At 39.5% G+C, this 20,765-nt stretch overlaps 2 protein-coding genes and 3 long non-coding RNA genes across 6 annotated transcripts; 1 reads left to right on the forward strand and 4 right to left on the reverse strand.

The window, feature by feature from the left end:
* Window positions 1-1,482: 1,482 nt before the first annotated feature.
* LOC123090480 (ATP-dependent DNA helicase PIF1-like) lies at window positions 1,483-6,301 on the reverse strand. The gene is made up of 2 exons (XM_044511785.1): window positions 6,262-6,301; window positions 1,483-2,009 (listed from the first exon to the last, which is right to left on the reverse strand). The coding sequence occupies exons 1-2, from the start codon at window positions 6,299-6,301 to the stop codon at window positions 1,507-1,509; spliced, it is 543 nt and encodes a 180-aa protein (XP_044367720.1). The 3' UTR covers window positions 1,483-1,506.
* Window positions 6,302-7,357: 1,056 nt separating this feature from the next.
* Window positions 7,358-11,555, forward strand: LOC123120363 (uncharacterized). The gene is made up of 3 exons (XR_006459426.1): window positions 7,358-8,050; window positions 8,765-8,824; window positions 11,115-11,555. It is a non-coding gene; the product is annotated as an uncharacterized lncRNA (long non-coding RNA).
* On the reverse strand, window positions 8,379-10,245 carry LOC123120354 (uncharacterized). Its single transcript, XM_044540326.1, has 7 exons — window positions 10,130-10,245; window positions 9,988-10,066; window positions 9,753-9,891; window positions 9,432-9,588; window positions 9,057-9,351; window positions 8,925-8,987; window positions 8,379-8,846 (listed from the first exon to the last, which is right to left on the reverse strand). Exons 4-7 carry the CDS (start codon window positions 9,533-9,535, stop codon window positions 8,499-8,501), a joined length of 810 nt encoding a protein of 269 aa, XP_044396261.1. The 5' UTR covers window positions 9,536-9,588; window positions 9,753-9,891; window positions 9,988-10,066; window positions 10,130-10,245; the 3' UTR covers window positions 8,379-8,498.
* On the reverse strand, window positions 10,326-11,257 carry LOC123120370 (uncharacterized). Of its 2 annotated transcripts, none has more exons than XR_006459438.1 (4): window positions 11,099-11,257; window positions 10,858-11,008; window positions 10,506-10,776; window positions 10,326-10,428 (listed from the first exon to the last, which is right to left on the reverse strand). It is a non-coding gene; the product is annotated as an uncharacterized lncRNA (long non-coding RNA). The 2 variants fall into 2 exon arrangements; XR_006459437.1 differs by having other exon boundaries at window positions 10,506-10,779.
* Window positions 11,556-15,192: 3,637 nt separating the features above from the next.
* On the reverse strand, window positions 15,193-15,880 carry LOC123090490 (uncharacterized). Its single transcript, XR_006442447.1, has 3 exons — window positions 15,813-15,880; window positions 15,600-15,697; window positions 15,193-15,513 (listed from the first exon to the last, which is right to left on the reverse strand). It is a non-coding gene; the product is annotated as an uncharacterized lncRNA (long non-coding RNA).
* Window positions 15,881-20,765: the final 4,885 nt, after the last annotated feature.

Genomic DNA, 20,765 nt, shown 5'->3' on the forward strand with positions numbered 1-20,765 from the left:
CCCCTTTCGGTTCGGAGGGGGGCGGAGGTCGTACGAAGAGCGGATCGAGGCAGTGCACACGAGGGCTTTACCTAGGTTCGGGCCGCATGGATGCGTAAAACCCTACTCCTGCTTGCTTGATTGTATTGAGTTCTTGCTCAGGAGCGATGAACGCTACCAGACCGAGCATGGGAATGTTCTTGGTGTTTCGAATGAGCCGAACCTAACGGGCCCGAATGGAACCGAACCCCCTCTACGTTGCGTTTGGGCCTCCTTTTATACTCTCAAGGGGTCACCGACAGGTGGCAACGTAGACTAGAAGGGTAAAAATGGAAAAGAATGCGGTAGGTGCAGCTACCGCTACTGTGGACACAGTGTATCCTACCTAACTCTGACGGTAGGGGACAAGGTCATTGAATGCCCGTCTGAGTTGCCTAAACAGTGCAAAAAGTGACCTCTAGGAGCGCCACCGTTTGCCACGATAGCCTCCTCTTCATCTCCGCTTGCCACCGCGTACCCCTGGCTGCACAGGCTCTCGCCACGCGCCCATGAGAAAGTCTCATGGTGACACGCGGGTGGGTGCGCTGGAGCGCGGGTATAGAGTGGCAGCGGGCCCACGGCGAGTATGTCGGGGTCGTCGTCTTGTCGCATCCGGAAGCTTGTCGCTCGCCGGTCCTTGCCGGGACGCGCGGTGCATCGCGGCAAGTTTCTTGAGGTGCCATGGTTGGCCTTCCCGGCAAGCTCCTCTTGCTGGGGCCTTGTCTCTTCATCTTAAATACTCTGTTCTCGAATGGCTCCAAAGGAACCTACGGAGGACCCTGGCGGTCGTCCGGCAAGCCTTGCCGCGGGGCGCTGCAACTGCCCGTGCACAAGTTCGGGATATTAGGGTACCCCTACTCTAGTACACCGACAGAATCCCTTTCTACTCTCCCATTCGCCTCTTGCTTTCCATAATCTGCATCATAATTTAATTTTTTATATTAAATGTAAATTCAGATATTTGGCTTCACATTTTTAAAATTTGAAGTATTCGTGTTTACATCCTAGCATTGATTATGCCATTGTAATTTGAACTTTTTAGATAATGTCGTACATACTTTTGTTGTTAATGCATGGATCTATATTCAGTTCTGCAATTTATGTACATTGCATTTTTTAGGGAATCAAACTGACATTAGTGTAAAAATTATGATGGATGAACTTGTAATATATTCTGATTGAATTGACATTCAAGTTTTACCAAATCGTAGATTTGTGAGAATCATGTTTCAGACTGGTTATTATTCCAGATCTGCAATAAGATTTTGAAACTTTTGCCCATGCAGAAAGTCAGCTAGCTGTACACATTTGTTAACATCTCTATTCATGAAAGCAGTGTATGGCAATAATAATCTGCATTGTTATGTTCTTATTTCTTGTTACGAAATAATGAGAAATCCAATCTGTAATATCGTTTTGTATACATTATTTCCGGTCATATCTAGCAACACATGGACGCCACAGTTCTGAACCATACATTGTATTTTTTTAAATCATGATTTGGCCCCGATATACATTTACTTGAGTAACAAAAAAATAGAAAATCTCTTTGTATACTATATTCTTTGCGCTATCTTCGCTTGGGCACTCCGTGTCGTCAATCAGCACCTTTAATCCTTCTCTGCTTGTGACTCTTGATAGTGCCACATATAGTTGCCCATGGCAGAAGACTTGCCTAGGCTGTAGACCCACCATGTTTAGGGATTGACCTTGGCTTTTATTTATTGTCATTGCAAAACAAACTGATAGAGGATATTGCCTTCTTTTCAGCACGAAGGGCCACTTTGAGTCGCTTGGTGACATAACGATTTTAGGTATGTATACCTTGTCATCGACATGTGTTCCTGTGATTATTTGTGCCTCAATGTACCTGTTTCCCAGCTGTGTAATAGTCATTCTTGTACCATTGCATAAACCTGCTGCTTGATTGATGTTGCGTAGGAGCATCACCGGCAAACCTACCTTCAGTTTTAGCTCGTGGTTTGGAATTCCTGGGATGGTCATGTTGTTAAGAAACTCTGTTGGACACATATTCTCCATTGTGTTGTACTTCATTGTTGCCTTGCATACAGTGTCCAAGCTTAGGTATGTCACCTCTTCCCCTTGTATTTGGCTCATTATGTAGTCATTTATCTTCTCAATTGTTTCATTCCTTGGACATAGTATTGCTCTTTCTTCGAGAAATTCACGGTCACGGTAGTTTTGTTGCAAGTTTTGGTACGTGCTTTTGACTATCTCTTCTTTGGGGTCTTCTCCTTTATGTAGAATTATGTCTTTAGGTATTTTTACCCAATCATCCCCTTCATCGTTTGTTCTTTTTCCGTCGCCAATTTGTAATATCCATTCTGCAAATTCAGCCACATTTTGCTTTTGTATTGGATCTTCTGACAGGCACTTCAACCGCACATTTTCAGTTAGGCTAAATATTTCGAAGTGCTTCCATAGGTATGACCTTTTGATTGAGGCATTTACTATTTGTTCTCTCCTTCCCTTTGTTATGACTGGAAGTATTTGTCTGAAGTCGCCTCCTAGCACCACGGTCATGCCACCAAATGGCCTTTCGTTACTGTTTTGGTTTGTGAACCTTAGAATATCCCTAAGGCTTTTGTCTAGTGCCTCAAAGCAGTGTTTGTTTTCCATCGGAGCCTCGTCCCACAATATCAGTGAGGTCTTCTTTACCAGTTCAGCCAAATGTGAGCCTTGTTTTATTTCACATGTTGATTCTTCCGTGATATTTATTGGAATGTGGAATCTTGAGTGCGCTGTTCTTCCACCTTGGAGCAGCAAAGCTGCAATGCCAGATGATGCTACCGCAAGCACTATCTTTCCCTCTGATCGTAGTTTCGTTGTAATTGCTTTCCATAGAAAAGGTTTGCCTGTGCCACCATAGCCTTCTACAAATATCTATTTTCCTTGTCCTCTCTCAGCTGACTCTATTATTGCATCAAAGGCCATTTTCTGGTCATGGTTAAGATTGCTTATTATGGTTTGGTGCTCACTCTTTAGTGCTTCCATGTCGTAGCTAAGTTCTTCATTTATCATTCTGTTCCCAAGTTGTTCAAGTTCTGTAGCATTTGGTAGTTCTATGTCTGGATAGTCCTTTAGTGTCTTTCCTGCTTGCCTCATTACGTTCTCTATCTCGATCAGAGCATATGCTTTTTTTAGAATCAGTGAGCTGCAGCGTAGGAAAGTTTAGGATAATTCTTCTTTTGTACTGGATATCTTCAGATAGTGCCTCCCATGTTGAATCCCACAACATCTTTGGGCTGGTAACCTCACAATGGCGTAAAATTGTGCTGAATAGCTGTCGTAATTGTGTCCCTGATCCCCATGTTGATGCTTCATTGATGCATTCAATCCACTCACTATCATCATCAAGAAAACCAAGCGCCTGGCATGCTGATTTGTATGTTGGGTGAACAACTTCATTAACTGTTCTAATATCCACAAATGATGTGCATCCTTTCTTTGTGTTTAGAAGCATTCTCATATAATACCGCTCTCCACTTGCAGGGTGTGCATAGTAGATTCTACCAATAGCAAAGCCTCTTTTCCGCTCCTCCCATGTTTTGGTGTCACTTTTCCATACAAATTTTGATGGGAATTCTGAATAGGTTAATTCTTTCCCACCTCATGTATTTTGTTTGCCTCCATCCACTCAGTGAACTTAGTACTTGCGGTTCCTGGCTTTCTTACTATCTTCTCGATGTCAGTTGAGTCTGGAAAAATAACTTGTTGTTCATTTTCAATGTGGAATGGCAGTCTCTCACTGGTGGATCACGATGGTGTAGATCAAACTGGAATATCCGCCAGCATGCTTCAGTTGTTGATATGTATATCATCTCTAGGTATTTCTTGATTTCATCATAGTTGTTTGCCGCGTCTCTTTCCTTTAGTAAGGCTATTACTTGGTCGCCGTCTTTATGGATGTACTTAAATAGGTACTTGATTGACCTGGACCTGTTGCACCACTCGACATTTATGTGAGCTTGGAATTTGACCAAAAGCTTTTGGTTGTATGGCACAACAAATCTGTTGTCGAGCATTGCTCCTCCCTTTTTGATCGTCCTTCCATTGTCGCGCCTTCTATATACTGGAAAGCCATCCTCATCGATTGTGGTATCGACATTATATCGTTTTGGGAAGTGTTTAGTGCATCTATTGTCCATCATGCATGGTGATTTTGTAGTTGCCTCTCCGCAAGGCCCGTGCATCATGAAGTTTTCAACAGCTGCATATCCATCAGGATCGACATCTTTGTGTGGGATCTCCGCACTGATTATTTGATCGATTTCTGATGGTCCTTTGCACTTGTAATTCTCCTTGAGGAATACCAATATGTGCGCATGCGGGAGTCCCCTCTTCTGGAACTCTATTGTGTAGATAACTGCATTGATTAAAAGTTTGATTTTGTTAGATTTATGAAGCATTTTAGTAAATAGACAAAGGCTATGGTGTGCTAAAAAATTTAAACTTTAGGATCTATTAGTTAGCGATGAGAAGTCGGCTGATCTTACTTGATATAGTTTCTCCAAAGTGTTTCTTCACAACGATATCTCTCATTAGCTCCTTCAGTTTTATCATGAATACTCGGTCAACAATATCTGGCCGGTCGGCTGGATTTAGGCCTCCTCCTGCTTCATCTAGCATGTATTGGATCTCGGGCCACTTCGCGTTGCATGTGAATGTTATAAATAGGTCTGGATATCCAGCCCAACGGCATATTGCAAAAGTGTCTTGCAAGTTCTGTGCCTTGTTTCTTCTGCCTCCTATATAAGATGAAGGTACAATTATCCTCTTTCCAACCTGCTCTGTTCTGGTGTCCCCTTGCTCAATCGCGTCCTGCAGTCCACTGTAAAGTTCAGTTCGTAGCTTCCCTTGATTATTCCTGATCCAATTTAGTTTGTTTTGCTCAATGCATGTGTAAACATCTACCCAAAATTGCAGAGATAGATGTCTAGACGTTAGCAGCGACATTCCTTGGTCGGGTCTTTGCTGTAGGTAGGATGCGTAGTAGTCCAGCATAGTTACATATTTCCTGCTTTTGTCACCTTCTTTTGTTTGCTTGTAAGGTATTTCAAGCTTGAAGCCGTCTTCTCCATATGGAAACAACAATGGGTATTGCATCGACATTAATTTTGGATGGATTTCCGATATTCTGTGAGGCTCCATATTTTTGTACTCGACAACGATATCTCGTCCTTCGCTCTCTCCAGTTGGGTCTCTTACAACCAATGCTGCAACTTCCGATGTAGATGGAAGGTTGTGTGTTCAGTTCCTTTTCCCAAGTATTCTAAGTGTGTAATCATGGTAGTATTCTTCTTTGAATCTATCTCTTGCCATTCTGAAAGATTTTGCGAGGATGTTGTTCTCATCAAGCATTTTTTCTAGTTATTTGACAATGGCAGGGTCCACCGTTGATTTATTATCATTGCATCTTGAAGCATCTATCGTGTTTTGCACCTCATTTTCTGTCTGATAAATGTAAAGCTGGGAAAATCGAGGTTTGTTACCTTCTTCAGGTAGAAGAGTTCCAATATGGTGATAGTTCTGGCCATGCAGTCTAAAAACATATGGTCCTTTGCCTTTGTTTATTTCTTTGTGAATGAGAACATTGAGTTGTATGACCTGATATTTTCTCTGAAGTTTGTTGCATCACTTCCTTCACCTGTTAATAATCCTGCGAGGTAAGGTGGAGGGTGTGCCATCTTTGGTAGGTCAATCTTACCTTGTTTGCAGCAAATTCCGAAAGAAGGTTTTTTGGTTCCTCTATGAGAATTTAATCTTTCTTCACACCATAGTATTGCATTGCAATGTTCACATCTATATGTTGGCTTTTCAAAGTTCCATATTTTGCTATAATAACTCTCGGACGTAGTGCTGCTGTTTGTTTCTTTGATGTTGCTTCCAAGGTCATTGTCGCTCCCACTTGTTCTTGCATGCTTCACATTTGTTCTTTCTTTGATTTGTTCCTTTCTCTTCCGTGAAGCATCTTCTTCTTTTTTATTGGTTGTTTCCTGTGTATTCCTGCATCTCTTACTCCTTTTTTCTTGGAGTTGTTGTTTCCTCCTGATAATAGCTTCTCTAGCTTCTTTTGTAAGTTGGCCTGCGGATTTTGAGGTGTACTGTCCCTTCATTTCTGCATTGAATATTCTTTTAGCAATATAGTACCATATATTTGAAAGCTACTTTATGCACAATGTCGTCAAGAAAGTAACAGTATATGCACTAAATAGGAGATGCCGGCTGCATGTAGAAACAACCTATAATACTTATCGATCATGCTTTCAGTATTATTCTGTTGTGTGGGTCGAGCTGCAGAGGATGGCATTATTGCTGTGACTGTGTGCTTCTCAGTGAGCGACAGTTGCTCCTTGGGAATTACTACGGCGAAGTACTCTCTAAAATCATTTTAGCACTATACATAAAATTATTAGGTTCTGCAATTTTTTCTAAGGGCTATCTTTCAAATATATATGTTAGAGAAGTACCAATAGTGTGCATTACATGAAGATAGAAAAAGGTCAATGATATACCTGATTGTGTTTTCTTGTATTTTTTTAAATTTTTGTAAAGCTTCACACGCCTGTGCTAATTATTGTCGTAATTGTATCTTTGCTTCAAAGCAAATCCTGTAGCGATCCTGGAAAATATTTTGTACCATGTACAAATGATTAGAGCATATCTTTGTATTGCTGCCATGACTTTATCATTCTTTGTGTCAGTTTTAGTTCATAACAGAAGCTGGTACTGTTTTCGCAAAGAAAATAGTGTTTATGTCTAGATCAAAGGCAAGACGTGTAAGAATAGTTTTCTTAGTTAGTATTATAATTATATGCCTAAATGTGAAACAATGTAATAATGAATAAAAAAATCATGAGGTCGCTTTGAACTGCTGATAGTAGTAGTTTTCCACGGAAGGCATTTACCTTCTAATCTGAAGTCTGGCAAGCTTGATTCGTGTGCAAGTTCTTCCAGCGATTAAATCTAGGTCGATTCTAATTAATCTTGTCGACTTTGTTTTTGACGGGCCGATGATCCAAAGGTATAGATGATATGATCCCTTGGTTAATCGAAGTGTAAGTTCCGGCTATTTAAGGGTAGTACGCTAGCACGTCCTCGTATCAGCCTATTTGATAAGGAGTCGGAACCGAGTTTGTAACGATCACGGTATAGAGAGATAAATTCCAAACCCAAGTTTACATACCCCATATATTGAAGCCTATTCAGGCCCAACAGTTTTATTGCAGGCCCATGTTAGTCATTTAGAAAATGACCAGCCCGTATAAACCAACCCGTACAGGTCATCGTGTACGTGGAACTCTCCTCTTTTATAAAAGAAAAAATCTCTCAGCTCAGTCGATCCCCACCAGTAACCTTATCCATCCGCCTGCACCACCTCTCCATTATCCAGCTGATGAAGATCTCGTCGCTTGCCATCAGCGGACTAATTCCCAAACCATTGCGACTGCACTTCTCCATTAATTTCTTCCAACTTCTCTTCGTCTGGCGCAGTTTGCCGTTGTGTGGAGTGCACGGACGCGTTCGTCGCGTTCTCAAGGATCTAGATCCTAGACGACCTCGTGGAGTTCGGTGGAGCGTTCTCAAGGGTTTCGGCCAAGATGACATGGCCGACGGCTAGAAAACCATGGCAGAGGTGTTGTAGTTTGGCCCAGTGGAGGAGGCTGTGAGGGAACTCACCGAGTCACCTGCTGGTGGTGAATGATTGGATCTGACTACCGTGAGATGATGTCCTCCTCACTGTTCTTGCTGTCAGACTACTTTAAATGTAATTGCAAACTGATGATATGCATCCTTTGTACCGAAGATTAATTCTTGTTTATTTTCTTAAGCTGTAAAGGCCTTATCTTCTAATGTTTTAATATGTCACCTTGGATATTAATTTTTGTATAGGTTTGTTGTGCAAAAGCTAACTTGTTGAATTTTCTGAAGTAACGTCTAGTAACCACATCAAGTAACGGAGAAACATATTCCAGTTGCCAGCAAGACGCCATTGACTTGCTTATCACTGGTATGTTCCTCTATATGGCGATGGTCTGGTATAGATTTGCCAAATTATAATTTCTTCAAATTGTGACTTGAATCCTAATGTGGAAACTATGCTCCTGTAGTGTGTTTCTACCTATTGTGCCGGTTTGTACATATTTGCTGAAAATAGCTTGTACATAAAGGAAAGTACATGAAGAAAGTAAATCAATCTGTTTTAGAACATTGGTAACATTCACACTCTTAATATAATAATATCCTTCTTATCCAAGTCGATGTCAAATACTCTTACTTATCTTGGTCGATACAAATAGACTATTGTACTATTTATTTCATAAGCTACTGATCCACTAATTACCTAGATGTCTAAGAACATTGGTAACACTCACACCCTTAATCTAATAATATCCTTCTTATCCTCATCCATGTCAAGTACTCTTACTTATCATGTTCATAAGCTACTGATCCACTAATTATCTAGATAACATCCTTGTTCTCCTGGGCCTTGCTTTCTGTACTTCATCTTCATCTTCAAGCATTGTATTTTTGGCTTTTGCTTTAACACATTTCTTGTTACCGCGGACACCTTTTTCATTTTGTTTAGGCATATTCGTCTCAATGCATTCATCCTCCGAGTCATCTGATATTACAACAGATCTCAGTCTCCTTTTATTGCCACTTCGGAGCTCACGGGATGATGACGATATTTTGTCTTGACTCTTATCTTTGTTTAATGTAGTCCCATTGCTGTCATGTGGCTCCTCTTTCACAGGCACCAGTTCGCATGAAAGTTCGCCAGGTGAAACTTTATTATTCTTTGACTGCAAACATATACATTTTTAAAATTAGACACATCTATAAAATCTAAAGTGTGTATATAGTTTTAAAAAATCAATCACCTTTCTATCTAGCATGTTCTGCTTCTTCATTAATACGATGTCAACCTCATCATCCATCAGTTCCTGTGCAACATATGTAAGATTAATTAGTTAAGGAATTCTAAAAATGGTAAAAAGTTAATGCAACTTTACCTCCTCGGCTTTATTGTCCAAGTAGAGCATCTCAAGCTTATCATCAGAAACAAATGTTCTTTTTACTGCATAGTTTTGTGTGCCAAATGTGAGATTACTATCATTGAGCTTGAATCGAAATATAAGTCTTTTTCCACATAATTGTTGAATAATCTTTGGCGCTTCTTCTAATTTCCCATCTAGTGTGTCCAGCAACTTAGATGCAGACATATTAAGCAATCTTGCAGCCTCCTCGTCAAATAAAGTGCAGCTTGTAGTAGATGTATGGTCACTAATTTGGAGACGAACATGATACCTAACATACAATTCATGTTAGTGGAGAGTAAATACAATATAACAATGCTTGTTCATATTTTAGTAATATAATATGCTTACCGTGGTGTGACCTTTTCTGGATATATACCACAATTCTTGCAATAATACTTGTCGGTTTCTTTAGTAGCCAATTTGTGACACTTACACATGACATGTACCACCATTGAATATTTTCTTGCAAACAGTCTATTGTAGCTATTGTTGTGAAGACAAAATTCTAAAAAAAATCAACGTTAGCATTGGGGTAGGGGTAGGGGATTAAGAGACATATATAAGTACATTATGGTTTCATTATAATTAATATTGAATGAATTGTCCTTGCATGTATTTTACTCATATTACAAAGACTAATGACATATTTATTGAAATTCGATGCATTACCTGGTCTGGCTGGTTTTCGTGCCTCATTGTAGTAAGTTGTTCCAATGTTTTCCTCCTATAAAACATTTGTTCTTCTAGTGTTCCTTGATTACTCCTATCTATACCGATCATTTTTGGTAAGGTTTCTTCTGTCGAGTCCCTGCACATGCATGAAGTGAATAATAATATTGAATCTTAAATGAACGTGAGTCACTATTTATAAGTGGAAAATAAATAAATTGGTGGTATTTCATACCTATCAAGAAGTTCTTGTGTTTCTGGTATATCCAGATCTATATATATTCTTGTGGCACTGGTTGACTTTAGGCACAGACCTATTTAATCCATCAGTTAGAATTTTAAATGATAAAAATAACATGTAAGTTTTATGGATTTACCATTAAATCTCTGTACCATCGTTGATGTAATAATAAGGACAGTTTGGCTGCCGATTACATCCTCGGTCAAAAAATAAGCAAACTTTCCCCATAACGTGATTCTGATTTTATCACCCCAAAAGCATTTAATACGAGAAGTTAGTGCACACGGGGAGGTTTGGTTAAATTTGAGACATGCATATGCATATGCACTTACTCTGGCATTAGGATTTCAATCTCGCGGATATATGAAGGTTGTTGGTTCTTCTTTGTTATTCTTGTCTCCACAGGCTTCATTTGTGTTAGTAGTCCAATGACATCTGCATATTTGGATATTAGTGATATAACAATTAGAATATCAACTATTTCGAAGTCGAAATTACAACTATAAACATACCTGAGCATTGTGTATCTTTTTCTGCCCTTTCTTCTAGTGTCTCGATGGTAGCAAACTCGAAGCAATAATCTGGGAAAACTTCTGAAGATTCTTTTATCTCCTTTACCTTTGTATTGTATGCAAAAAATATTTTAATGTCATTGCTCACTGGCCTATATTTTGTGGATTCCACGACCTTAAAATTGCTGAATGCATAAATAGATTTTTCATTGATCTTTGATCTAAAAGCGTCTATAAGATTCTTCCAGATAGTAACATGGATTATTTCACCCTGCTGAAAGAATAAAATATGGTTAGTAATTGTTGCTTCATGTGACAGAAAGATTCCAATTAAATATATTAAAAAACAAACCTGCTCATCCATTAGTATCATATCTAGGCTAATAAGCTCATCGGTCGTAGGATTGATCGAATCCCACATTCTCATTACTTTCACTTGAATGTTCCAATTTTGTCCCCTTGTAGTTAAGTCGCTCAACTTCTTGTATGCCATAGTGTTATGTCTTCAAAATTAACAGGAACAATTTGTCAGTTGATATACTATTTATGAAGATTTCTAACGAAAAGAAAGTAAGCATACTAAATAAAATTACCAATCTGATGATGCAGGCCAGAAGTGCTTTGCGGTCACTTCTTTCGACGTGGATTGTAGCAGCTGGGCGTAACTTTGTCGGGCGTCGACTGTGCTCTGGCGTGACTTTGTTGGAAGTCAAAAGAAGCGGCTGGAGGTGGCTTTCGGTGTGGATGTCGAGTTGTGTGTGCCTTGTTCAAGTCGTCGTGGTTGCCGACTTCTACTTGTTTGTTGGGTGCTTGTGCGGCCAGGTGCACTTGTTTATATAATGGGTTAAGGTGTCTAGGTTGGGGTGTCCGAGACCGTGTGGAGATCATATTGTAAACTTGTCTTATCTGCATGTAATCGTTTCTGTTTTGGAACTTTCCTCACGTGGTCTGGTGGCTGTCCTTATTTGTTTAGATTCCTTATTTGTCTAGGTTTGACTATTGTTTGTTGTTATCCTTGACCCATTGATGTGAAGGTTTTTTTTGTTTGTGCGTGCTAGTTTTGTTTCGATGGACCTGAACGCTCTTTTAAACCTGTGTGCACTATTTGTATGTGCCATGTTCTAATACTTGTACGTGTACATATTTTTTACGTAATGTTTGCATCTTTTAATCTCAGCCATCGATAAACAAAATTAAGGATCAAGATAATTTAATCTATGTGGACGCACGTGGTGTCTTGTTTGACTCTTGTTTTAATTAAATAATAGATAAGTCCAAAACATCCATTTTTGTTCTTATTTATGTTGATGATATTATTGTCACAAGTTCATCTAATGAAGCAGTGACAGGATTGTTGAAGGACCTAAGTGCTGAGTTTGCTCTTAAAGATCTGGGAGACCTACATTTCTTCCTAGGGATTGAGGTAAAGAACACTGAAGATGGCCTTCATCTCTCTCAGGAAAAGTATGCTGCTGATTTGGTAAGAAGAGTTGGCTTACAAGGATGTAAAGCCTCTCCAACTCCTTTGTCTAGCACAGAAAAATTGTCACTTGAAGAGGGAGATCTCTTGGGTCAAGAGGATAGTACTAGATATAGAAGTCTAGTAGGAGCACTCCAGTACCTCACCTTAACAAGGCCAGATATATCCTTTGCAGTAAACAAAGTATGCCAATTTCTTCATGCACCTACTACTATTCATTGGACTGCTGCCAAGCGCATAGTGAGATATGTGAAAGATACTATGAATCTTGGTCTTACATTCACCAAATCTTCATAAACTCTTGTCAGTGCTTTTTCTGACTCTGATTGGGCAGGATGTATAGATGACAGACGCTCCACTAGTGGATTTGCAGTTTTCTTTGGACCAAATCTTATATCATGATGTGCAAAGAAACAAGCTACTATATCATGATCTACCACTGAAGCTGAGTATAAAGCATTAGCAAATGCCACTGCTGAGATTATCTGGGTTCAGTCCATGTTGAGAGAGAGCTGGGTGTGAAGCACACTAAAACTCCATGTTTATGGTGTGACAATCTAGGCGCTACTTATTTATCTGCTAACCCAATTTTTCATGCCAGAACAAAACACATCAAGATAGATTTCCATTTTGTCAGAGAAAGAGTTGCAAAGAGACAATTGGATATTCGTTTTGTGCATTCACGAGATCAGGATGCAGATGGCTTCACAAAAGCATTGCCTACAAAAAGTTTTGAAGAGTTCAAGCGTAATCTCAACTTGACCAAGTTGTGATTAAGGGAGGGTGTTAAATAACATTGTATGGTGTCAAGGTGGTTCGGCAGGCCCAGCTCAAGATGGTTCGGTTAGCCAACCGCATAGGCTAGATAGACTAGATAAATATTCTCTGTAACAATATTCTCTCTCTAGTTTATCCCTCGTACTCCAAGTAGCTTATCCCTTGTATCTCAAGTCTCTATCCCAACAACTTGTACGCTATCAGGGAGTCGCGCCCCTGTCTTTATAACACAAAGCCGTCGCCCTGAACCGGGTACGGCGTTTCCCACACCACATTCCACTGATCCTTACAGAAGAGTCAACGTGTGACATCAAATAGGGTTCACACTTGGCAGACCTACTAAAAAAGATGTCGCTGATACTATGGGATGAAGCTCCAATGGCAAACAAGATATGTTTTGAGGCGCTAGATAGGAAGGGATATATTAAGACATAAAAATGTGAACAACAGCGACAGGCCATTCGGTGGCATGACAATGGTTCTAGGAGGGGACACCCGCCAGATCCTTCCTGTTATACCAGGAAGAAGACACAACATAGTCACTGCATCCATTAAAAGATCTTATCTTTGGAAGAACTTCCATGTAATGAAGCGAACAAAAAACATGCGGCTGAACTGCACAACAAATGATTAATCAAAGAAACAAAGGGTAGAAGAATTTGAAGAGTGGATTCTCAATATTGCGATGGAAAAAATACATCATCAGAAGGCGAGGAATTGAAAAACATACCAAATGACATACTTCTCAAGAAAGGACATGATCCAAAAAAACAATTATGGAGAGCATATATCCCAATTTGCAGGACATGTATAGCCAACGAGAATACTTAGAAGAGAGAGCAATATTATGTCCCAGAAATGAAACAGTTCATGATATAAATGAATACATAATGGATCAGATACAAGGTGAAGAGAAAACTTATCGAAGCTGTGACACAGTATGCAAAGCAACTACCTTCAATGCAAAAACAGAATTATTATATCCAACCGAATTCCTGAATAGCTTACCATTTCTTGGAATCCCAAATCACGAGCTGAAATTAAAAGTAGGCATACCTGTGATGCTACTACGTAATATCAACCAAAATGTTGGGTTATGCAATGGTACAAGGATGATGATTATTCATCTTGGAAGAAGATTCATTCAAGCACAGATAATAACTGGAACCCATGTGGGAGAAAAAGTATATATTCCAAGAATAGTCGTGTCACCAACTGAATCAGCGTGCCCATTTGTACTAAAAAGGAGACAATATCCTATATCAGTTTTCTTTGCTATGACTATCAACAAGAGCCAGGGACAATCTCTAAACAAAGTAGGACTATATCTACCTAAACAAGTTTTCACACATGGACAGTTATACGTAGCCTTCTCAAGAGTAACAAAAAGGGAGGGACTGCTGGTAATGATAGATGATGAAGATAGCAATGAGGATGATGTGGTCAAGAACATAGTCTATACAGAAATATTCTAAAGGTATGAACAAATAACAGAATTTCAACATGATGTTTTTCTTTCACTACATGAATCTTTACTATTATGTAAGAATTACATATATAGGAACTTACTACACTTCAAAATCTGTTTACAAATAAAGTCTGACTTAACTATGCTAACATGATATAGAAGGTCGAATATCGTCTACTACCCTGCCAAAGTAATGCAAACATGCATCAACAGGTGGAAATACTGCATTACTACCAAACATCAAAAATCTATATTATGTAATACTTGATTCTACAAGCTTATTATTTCATAAAAACAAATAGGAAAAGTATCGGGACATTGTAATATTGCATATGTACAATGCTATCAGACCTATTTTCATATTCCACTATTATCTATTAATTTTTATACACGTGGATATAGTTCATTACTACCAAACATCGAGAAAATAAATTATCTTGGGTTTTATTGTGCGAGCTTAGTATTTCATGAAAACCGATAGTGAAACCATGGGAAAATTATTATAATTCATATTACAATGCAATCAGACTGGTCTTCATATTAAATTATTATATATTCAGTATCCTCTGCCAAATATTTCAACTATAGCTAATCACAACTGTACAAATTCTTTCGTAAGTTTGTTGAATATTAAGAGGGGTAGGGGGGCCTAACACTGCCAATGCCGGTCCCAAGCCCGGAAAAAAGTAGAGGGGGTTATAAACAAACTAACACTACAACTCACATATTGGAAGTAATAACGTCTTGTATTATGGGACGGAGGGAGTATTTCTCATTCACAAATTACTGTCATCAACCAAATCAAAAAAAGAATAGCCAGTATACATGGTAATACAATGAATATATATACATATATATATATATATATATATATATATATGTATGTATGTATGTATGTATGTATGTATGTATGTATCTATGTATCTATGTACATATATATAGTAATAATTTTGCATTGGTGTGTCTGCTCAAATATATACTTACATTACAAAATGTTGACTAACTTATTAGTAGCTACTATGTATCTTCTTCAAAAATTGCACAAAAAAATATTATCAATAATAGTCATTTCCTTAAGGAAAAGGAAAAATATGACACGGTAAGGAAAAGCGAAAAAATGGACCTGCAGTTCACATTCGAATAATGTTGCCGCTTTGAAGGATGAGGAGGACGTTAGAGCTACCTCCAGTGGAAATATTGTCCATGGGTCTGGCTTGCACGCTCAGGGAAGAAAACAACACTAGCATGCTCATACTAAAGCTGGATCCAAGCAAATTGTAGACCTGAGGGAGATGAAATCCATGACCGAATCAATTGCACAGACTACAACATCAACGACACCGTGCAGATCGACGATCTCGCCTCCTACCTGGCGCTCCAGATCCTTGGGCATGATACCCTACATTGCCATTTACCAGCCTGTAGGAGGTGTACAAGGAGGAAAACTAGCCGCGGTCGATGGTCGCCCTGTGGAAGCACCAGATGCGGGGTGGCTTCAAGTTAGGACGAATGCAGACGGGAGATAAACATCAATAGCAAATTTTCACTGAGAAGAAAGGGGATCGGACAAGAAAATTCTCACTTGTGTGAAGAAAGAAGAACGGTCGGAGAAGTCTATAAGACTACAGAATGGGTAAAGTGAAGAGTAATGCTGATGGGACACATGAGACCACTTACGTACTATGGAAACTTTGTTTTTTGTTTTTCAGGGGTTTGTACTGTGCAAACTGTGAGGAAACAATGTGACGTGAAAATGTAAGGCACCCTTGGTACTGCTGAGCATACGGAAGCAAGAAAACAATAGCAAGGTAATCACTTCATTTCATATTAGTACACCCTAAAAAAATCTACTACCTCCGTTTCTAAATAAAAGTCTAGAAAATCCACTACGGACTACATACGTTGCAAAATAAGCGAATTCACGCTCTAAAATATAATTATATACAACCGTATGTAGTTCGCATTGAAATCTATAAAAAAGACTTAAATTTAGGAACAAAAGGAGTATCCGACACCGAAATATGTCCACATATGATCTGTTTCTTAAACACAATAAAGATACAAAAGGTTACCCTTGGTACTATGCTGCATGTCTATATAAACAAATAAGCCTTCTAAAAATGTAAGCCGATTTCTCACAATAAAAAAGTACATTACAGAAACAATACAAAAATCTTCCAATCCTACAAATCAGTAACAAATTACTCTTTACATAAAAAAATAAACAACATGATAAAAATGTTAGCAAAAATATACAATAATATTTTTAATGATGCATTCAGTTTAAAAGTATAATAATAATGCAGTCGATCATAAAGCCATAATTATTATGGAATGAATATAATTAGCAATTAAAGGATGAACAAGCACCAATATATTCATATATCAATAAAATAAAAAAATATTAAAGAACAAAATTAACGAAATTATAATACTAAAAATATGTCTCCACAATTAGTTGCATTCGTACTTTAAGAGAAATATTCTTAAAATTTAACTTCAAAAATCCTAGCCCGCGCATCGAGCGGGCCACTCTGCTAGTTTCTTTTAATGGAGCATGGTATAGTTGGTACACCTGGATATCCAAGTTTTTTTGGTATTCCACCCTTAAAAATGTAATTAGCAAGCATGATGGAAATCTCAGCTTCCGGTATCTTTCTTTTATTTGTAATGATATCCTTCATATACTTAGCATAAGGATTTAATTTAAGCATATCAGTTAAACGCATACGTAAGAAGATAGGTCTAATCATTTCAGCAAAGCGCTCAAAATCCTCATCATCCTTTGTCTTGGATGGTTTAGGAGGAAAGGGCATGGGTTTCTCAACCCATGGTTCTCTTTCTTTACCGTGCTTCCGAGCAACAAAATCTCTTTTATCAATACGTTGATTCTTTGATTGTGGGTTATCAAGATCAACAATAGGTTCAATCTCTACATCATTATTATTGCTAGGTTGAGCATGAACATTATCTTTAACATTATCACTAGGTTCATGTTCATCACCTGATTGTGTTTCAGCATCAGAAATAAAAATATCATTGGGATTCTCAGGTGTGTCTACAACAAGTTCACTAGAAGCATGCAAAGTCATATCGTTTTTCTTTTTCTTTTTAGAAGAATTAGGTACCTCTAAATTATTTCTCTAAGAATCCTGCTCGATTCTCTTAGGGTGGCCTTCAGGATACAAAGGTTCCTGAGTCATTTTACCAGTTCTAGTAGCCACTCTAACAGCAAAGTCATGTTGATTATTTAATTCCTCAAGCAAATCACTTTGAGCTTTAAGTACTTGCTCAGCTTGAGTGGTAACCATAGAAGCATATTTGCTAATGAGTTTAAATTCACCTTTAACTCTGAAAGTGCTAGTATCGACTAGAGGGGGGTGAATAGGCGATTTTTATGAAAGTCTTCAAAACTTGGAAGTTTCGAAGACAAACAATAGAAATGACCTAGTTGATATGCAGCGGAAGATAAACTACCATAAGCAAGCCATAGTCAAGTATGCAATGATGTGAAAGTACAGGACTAATAGCAGCTAAGTAGTAAGGATCAGGATGGAAGATAGTATGAAGCCAATCAACAGTGGTAGTCAAGCAATGAAGTCAAACAGATACACAGATAGGCAATGACTTCACGAAGACAAACTTAAGTAAAGGAAGGAAGGGAGAGAACCAGTCCCTTGTTGAAGACACATGATTTGTTGGACCAGTTCCAGCTGTTGTGACAACTGTATGTCTGGTTAGGGAGGCTAAGATTTAACTCAGAAGACCGTGTCTTCACCTTATTCCCCTTGAGCTAAGGACACCCAGTCCTCGCCCAATCACTCTGGTAAGTCTTCAAGGTAGACTTCCAAACCTTCACAGACTTCGTTCACCGGCAATCCACAATGACTCTTGGATGCTCAGAATGCGACGCCTAACCGGCTGGAGGATTCACAGTCCTCAAGTGTAATAAGTCTTCAGGTCACACAGACAGAAAGACTTCAGTGATGCCTAACACTCTTTGGCTCTGGGTGTTTGGGCTTTGTCCTCGCAAGGATTTCTCTCTCTCAAAGGCTTCGAGGTGGGTTGCGCTCAAACGACAAAATTCGTGCAAAAACTCTGAGCAGCCACCAATTTATGGTGTAGGGGGTGGGCTATTTATAGCCACAAGGCAACCCGACCTGATTTATCCGAAATGACACTGGGTCACTAAGGAACTGACACGTGTTCCAACGGTCAGATTTCAAACACACGCGACAACTTTACTTGGGCTACAAGCAAAGCTGACTCATCCAGCTCTGGATAAGATTTGCTCTCATTGTCTTCGCTCGAAGACATAGGATTTGGGTTGAGCATCACTTCAGTCACTCTGACTTAGTTCACTTGGACCCCACTTAACAGTACGGTGGTTCCTATGACTCAACAAATAAGAAAAGGAAACAATGAAACCACACAGTCTTCGCGCTCCATAGTCTTCATGTAATGTCTTCTCATGTCATAGTCTTCAATATGAATATCTTCTCATACCACCATTGTCTTCAATGTCTTCATACATTTTTAGGGGTCATCTCCGGTAGGTAAACCGAATCAATGAGGGACACTACCTGCGTTATCCTGCAATTCTCACAAACACATTAGTCCCTCAACCAACTTTGTCGTCAATACTCCAAAACCAACTAGGGGTGGCACTAGATGCACTTACAATCTCCCCCGTTTTGGTGATTGATGACAAACTGGTTGAAGTTTTCAACGGGGATAAAGTATGTGAAATCGTAAAGGATAGGGTATTGTCTTCATAAGTAGCAAGGGCTCCCCCTAAAGATGTGCATATAAGTAATTTGCTTTTGGAATGCAAATGCACATGGCAGGTTGTACTTGTGGATATCCTCTTCAACTCATGAAGATAATTCATCATGCATGTAATGATATAGCAAGTAGGATGACATGCATAATGAAAAATGGACGTCTACAGAATGATCTAAGTGCGGAAGTTATCATCGCACATGCGGAATTTATCATCGCATCACAGTAAAGCAAATAAGTAGCAGACGACCATCAAGTTTAAGTGTTACAACTCAAAGAACCAAATGTTTCAAACGCAAGAGTTGTAAGCACGAGGCAAAATATAATGCAACCGCCCATATGAACCCGCTTGAAGACTATCAACTCATACGCTTGTCCCCCTTTTGTCAGTAAGGACCAAAAAGGTTTGAAGACATAGAGCATCTACTCGTCCTCATGAGTAGGTGAAGCAGCAGGGTTGTCGTCGTTTGTTGGCGGTGCAGACGTACTTGGTGCAGTGTCGATGCATGGAGTAGTAGGAGGTGGTGAAGTAGCATCATCTTCATCATCGATCACTCTGGCATTGACAATTGCCACGGAGGAAGAATAGTCAGAGTCTTCAAGAGATGGAGTGCGACGAAGGGCAGCAGTCCATGGAGTGGAGTCAAACTAGAATCTTTCATTGAAGCCATCGTCTTGAAGATCTACTTCAGCACTAAGCAGGGTCAAACTCTTCCATGATCGTCGGCAAGTCTCATGAGCAACAAAGGCATTCTTGGTGGCAAGGTTACGAATGCGATTGACATCCACCAAGAGGCTTTGCATCTGTCTCTTGAGCCAATAGTGATGCTTATCCTGTTTCTGATGAAGGGCCACAAGAAGTTCTCGGTCATTGAGAACACGAGAGCGCTTCCGAGGCCTTTGGGCAATGGTGCTTTCTGATGAGGACATCAATACCATTGTTACACCCACAACCCCTACTGCTACATATACTGGACCAATTACTAGAGCACGCGCCCGCCAATTAAATTATCAGGTACTTTCGTTTCTTGGTAATGATTCTAATGTTCATGAGAATATGATGCTGCCTAAATTGGATACATTTGTTTTGCTTACAAATGAAGGGCCTAGCTTGGAGAAGGATGGACATTGGAGCACGAACAAGCATGGAGATGATGGCATGCGCAAGGGGAACAAGAACGGAGTTACAAGTGATGATTTCAGGACTTTGGAGCCACCATAATGGGTGCATGAAGCCTTGGACGAAATATACAAGATGCCACTTCATAAATTTCGTCCCGAGGCTATTCTAGGTGCTGCGTCACCTTATTATTGGGCCAGGCCCATGTAATTTCGAAATACATAAGTATAGGCTATTTTTAGAGTCCGTATGTGAGGGGAAACAAGAGATAGGGTTGATTTCGGACCCCTCCACCAAGGGCCACGAAATCCCCCCCCCCCTCTTCCTCCATATATACAGCCCTTAGGGAACCGTTTAGACTTTGGGTTTTGTTTAGATTAAAGTTCGCCATAGCTGCAACTTCGCGTACTTCGTTTGTGTTCAACGACCAGACAAAGGCGTCACAGAACCCCACCTTGATCAATAAAGCTTTCATCTTATATTCGCAGTATCCATATTGCAATCTCAGTTTCTTGCTTGTTCTTTGTTTGCTCGCAGGAGACAGACCCTCGTGGTCAGGTTGATCGTGCTCCGGCATGGTCAATAACCTCTCGAAGTTGGTTTAGCGATTGCTAAGGCGCGACGTCCTCGCAC

Source organism: Triticum aestivum, chromosome 1B (assembly GCF_018294505.1).
Source record: "Triticum aestivum cultivar Chinese Spring chromosome 1B, IWGSC CS RefSeq v2.1, whole genome shotgun sequence".
In the NCBI taxonomy this organism is placed as follows: Eukaryota; Viridiplantae; Streptophyta; class Magnoliopsida; order Poales; family Poaceae; genus Triticum; species Triticum aestivum.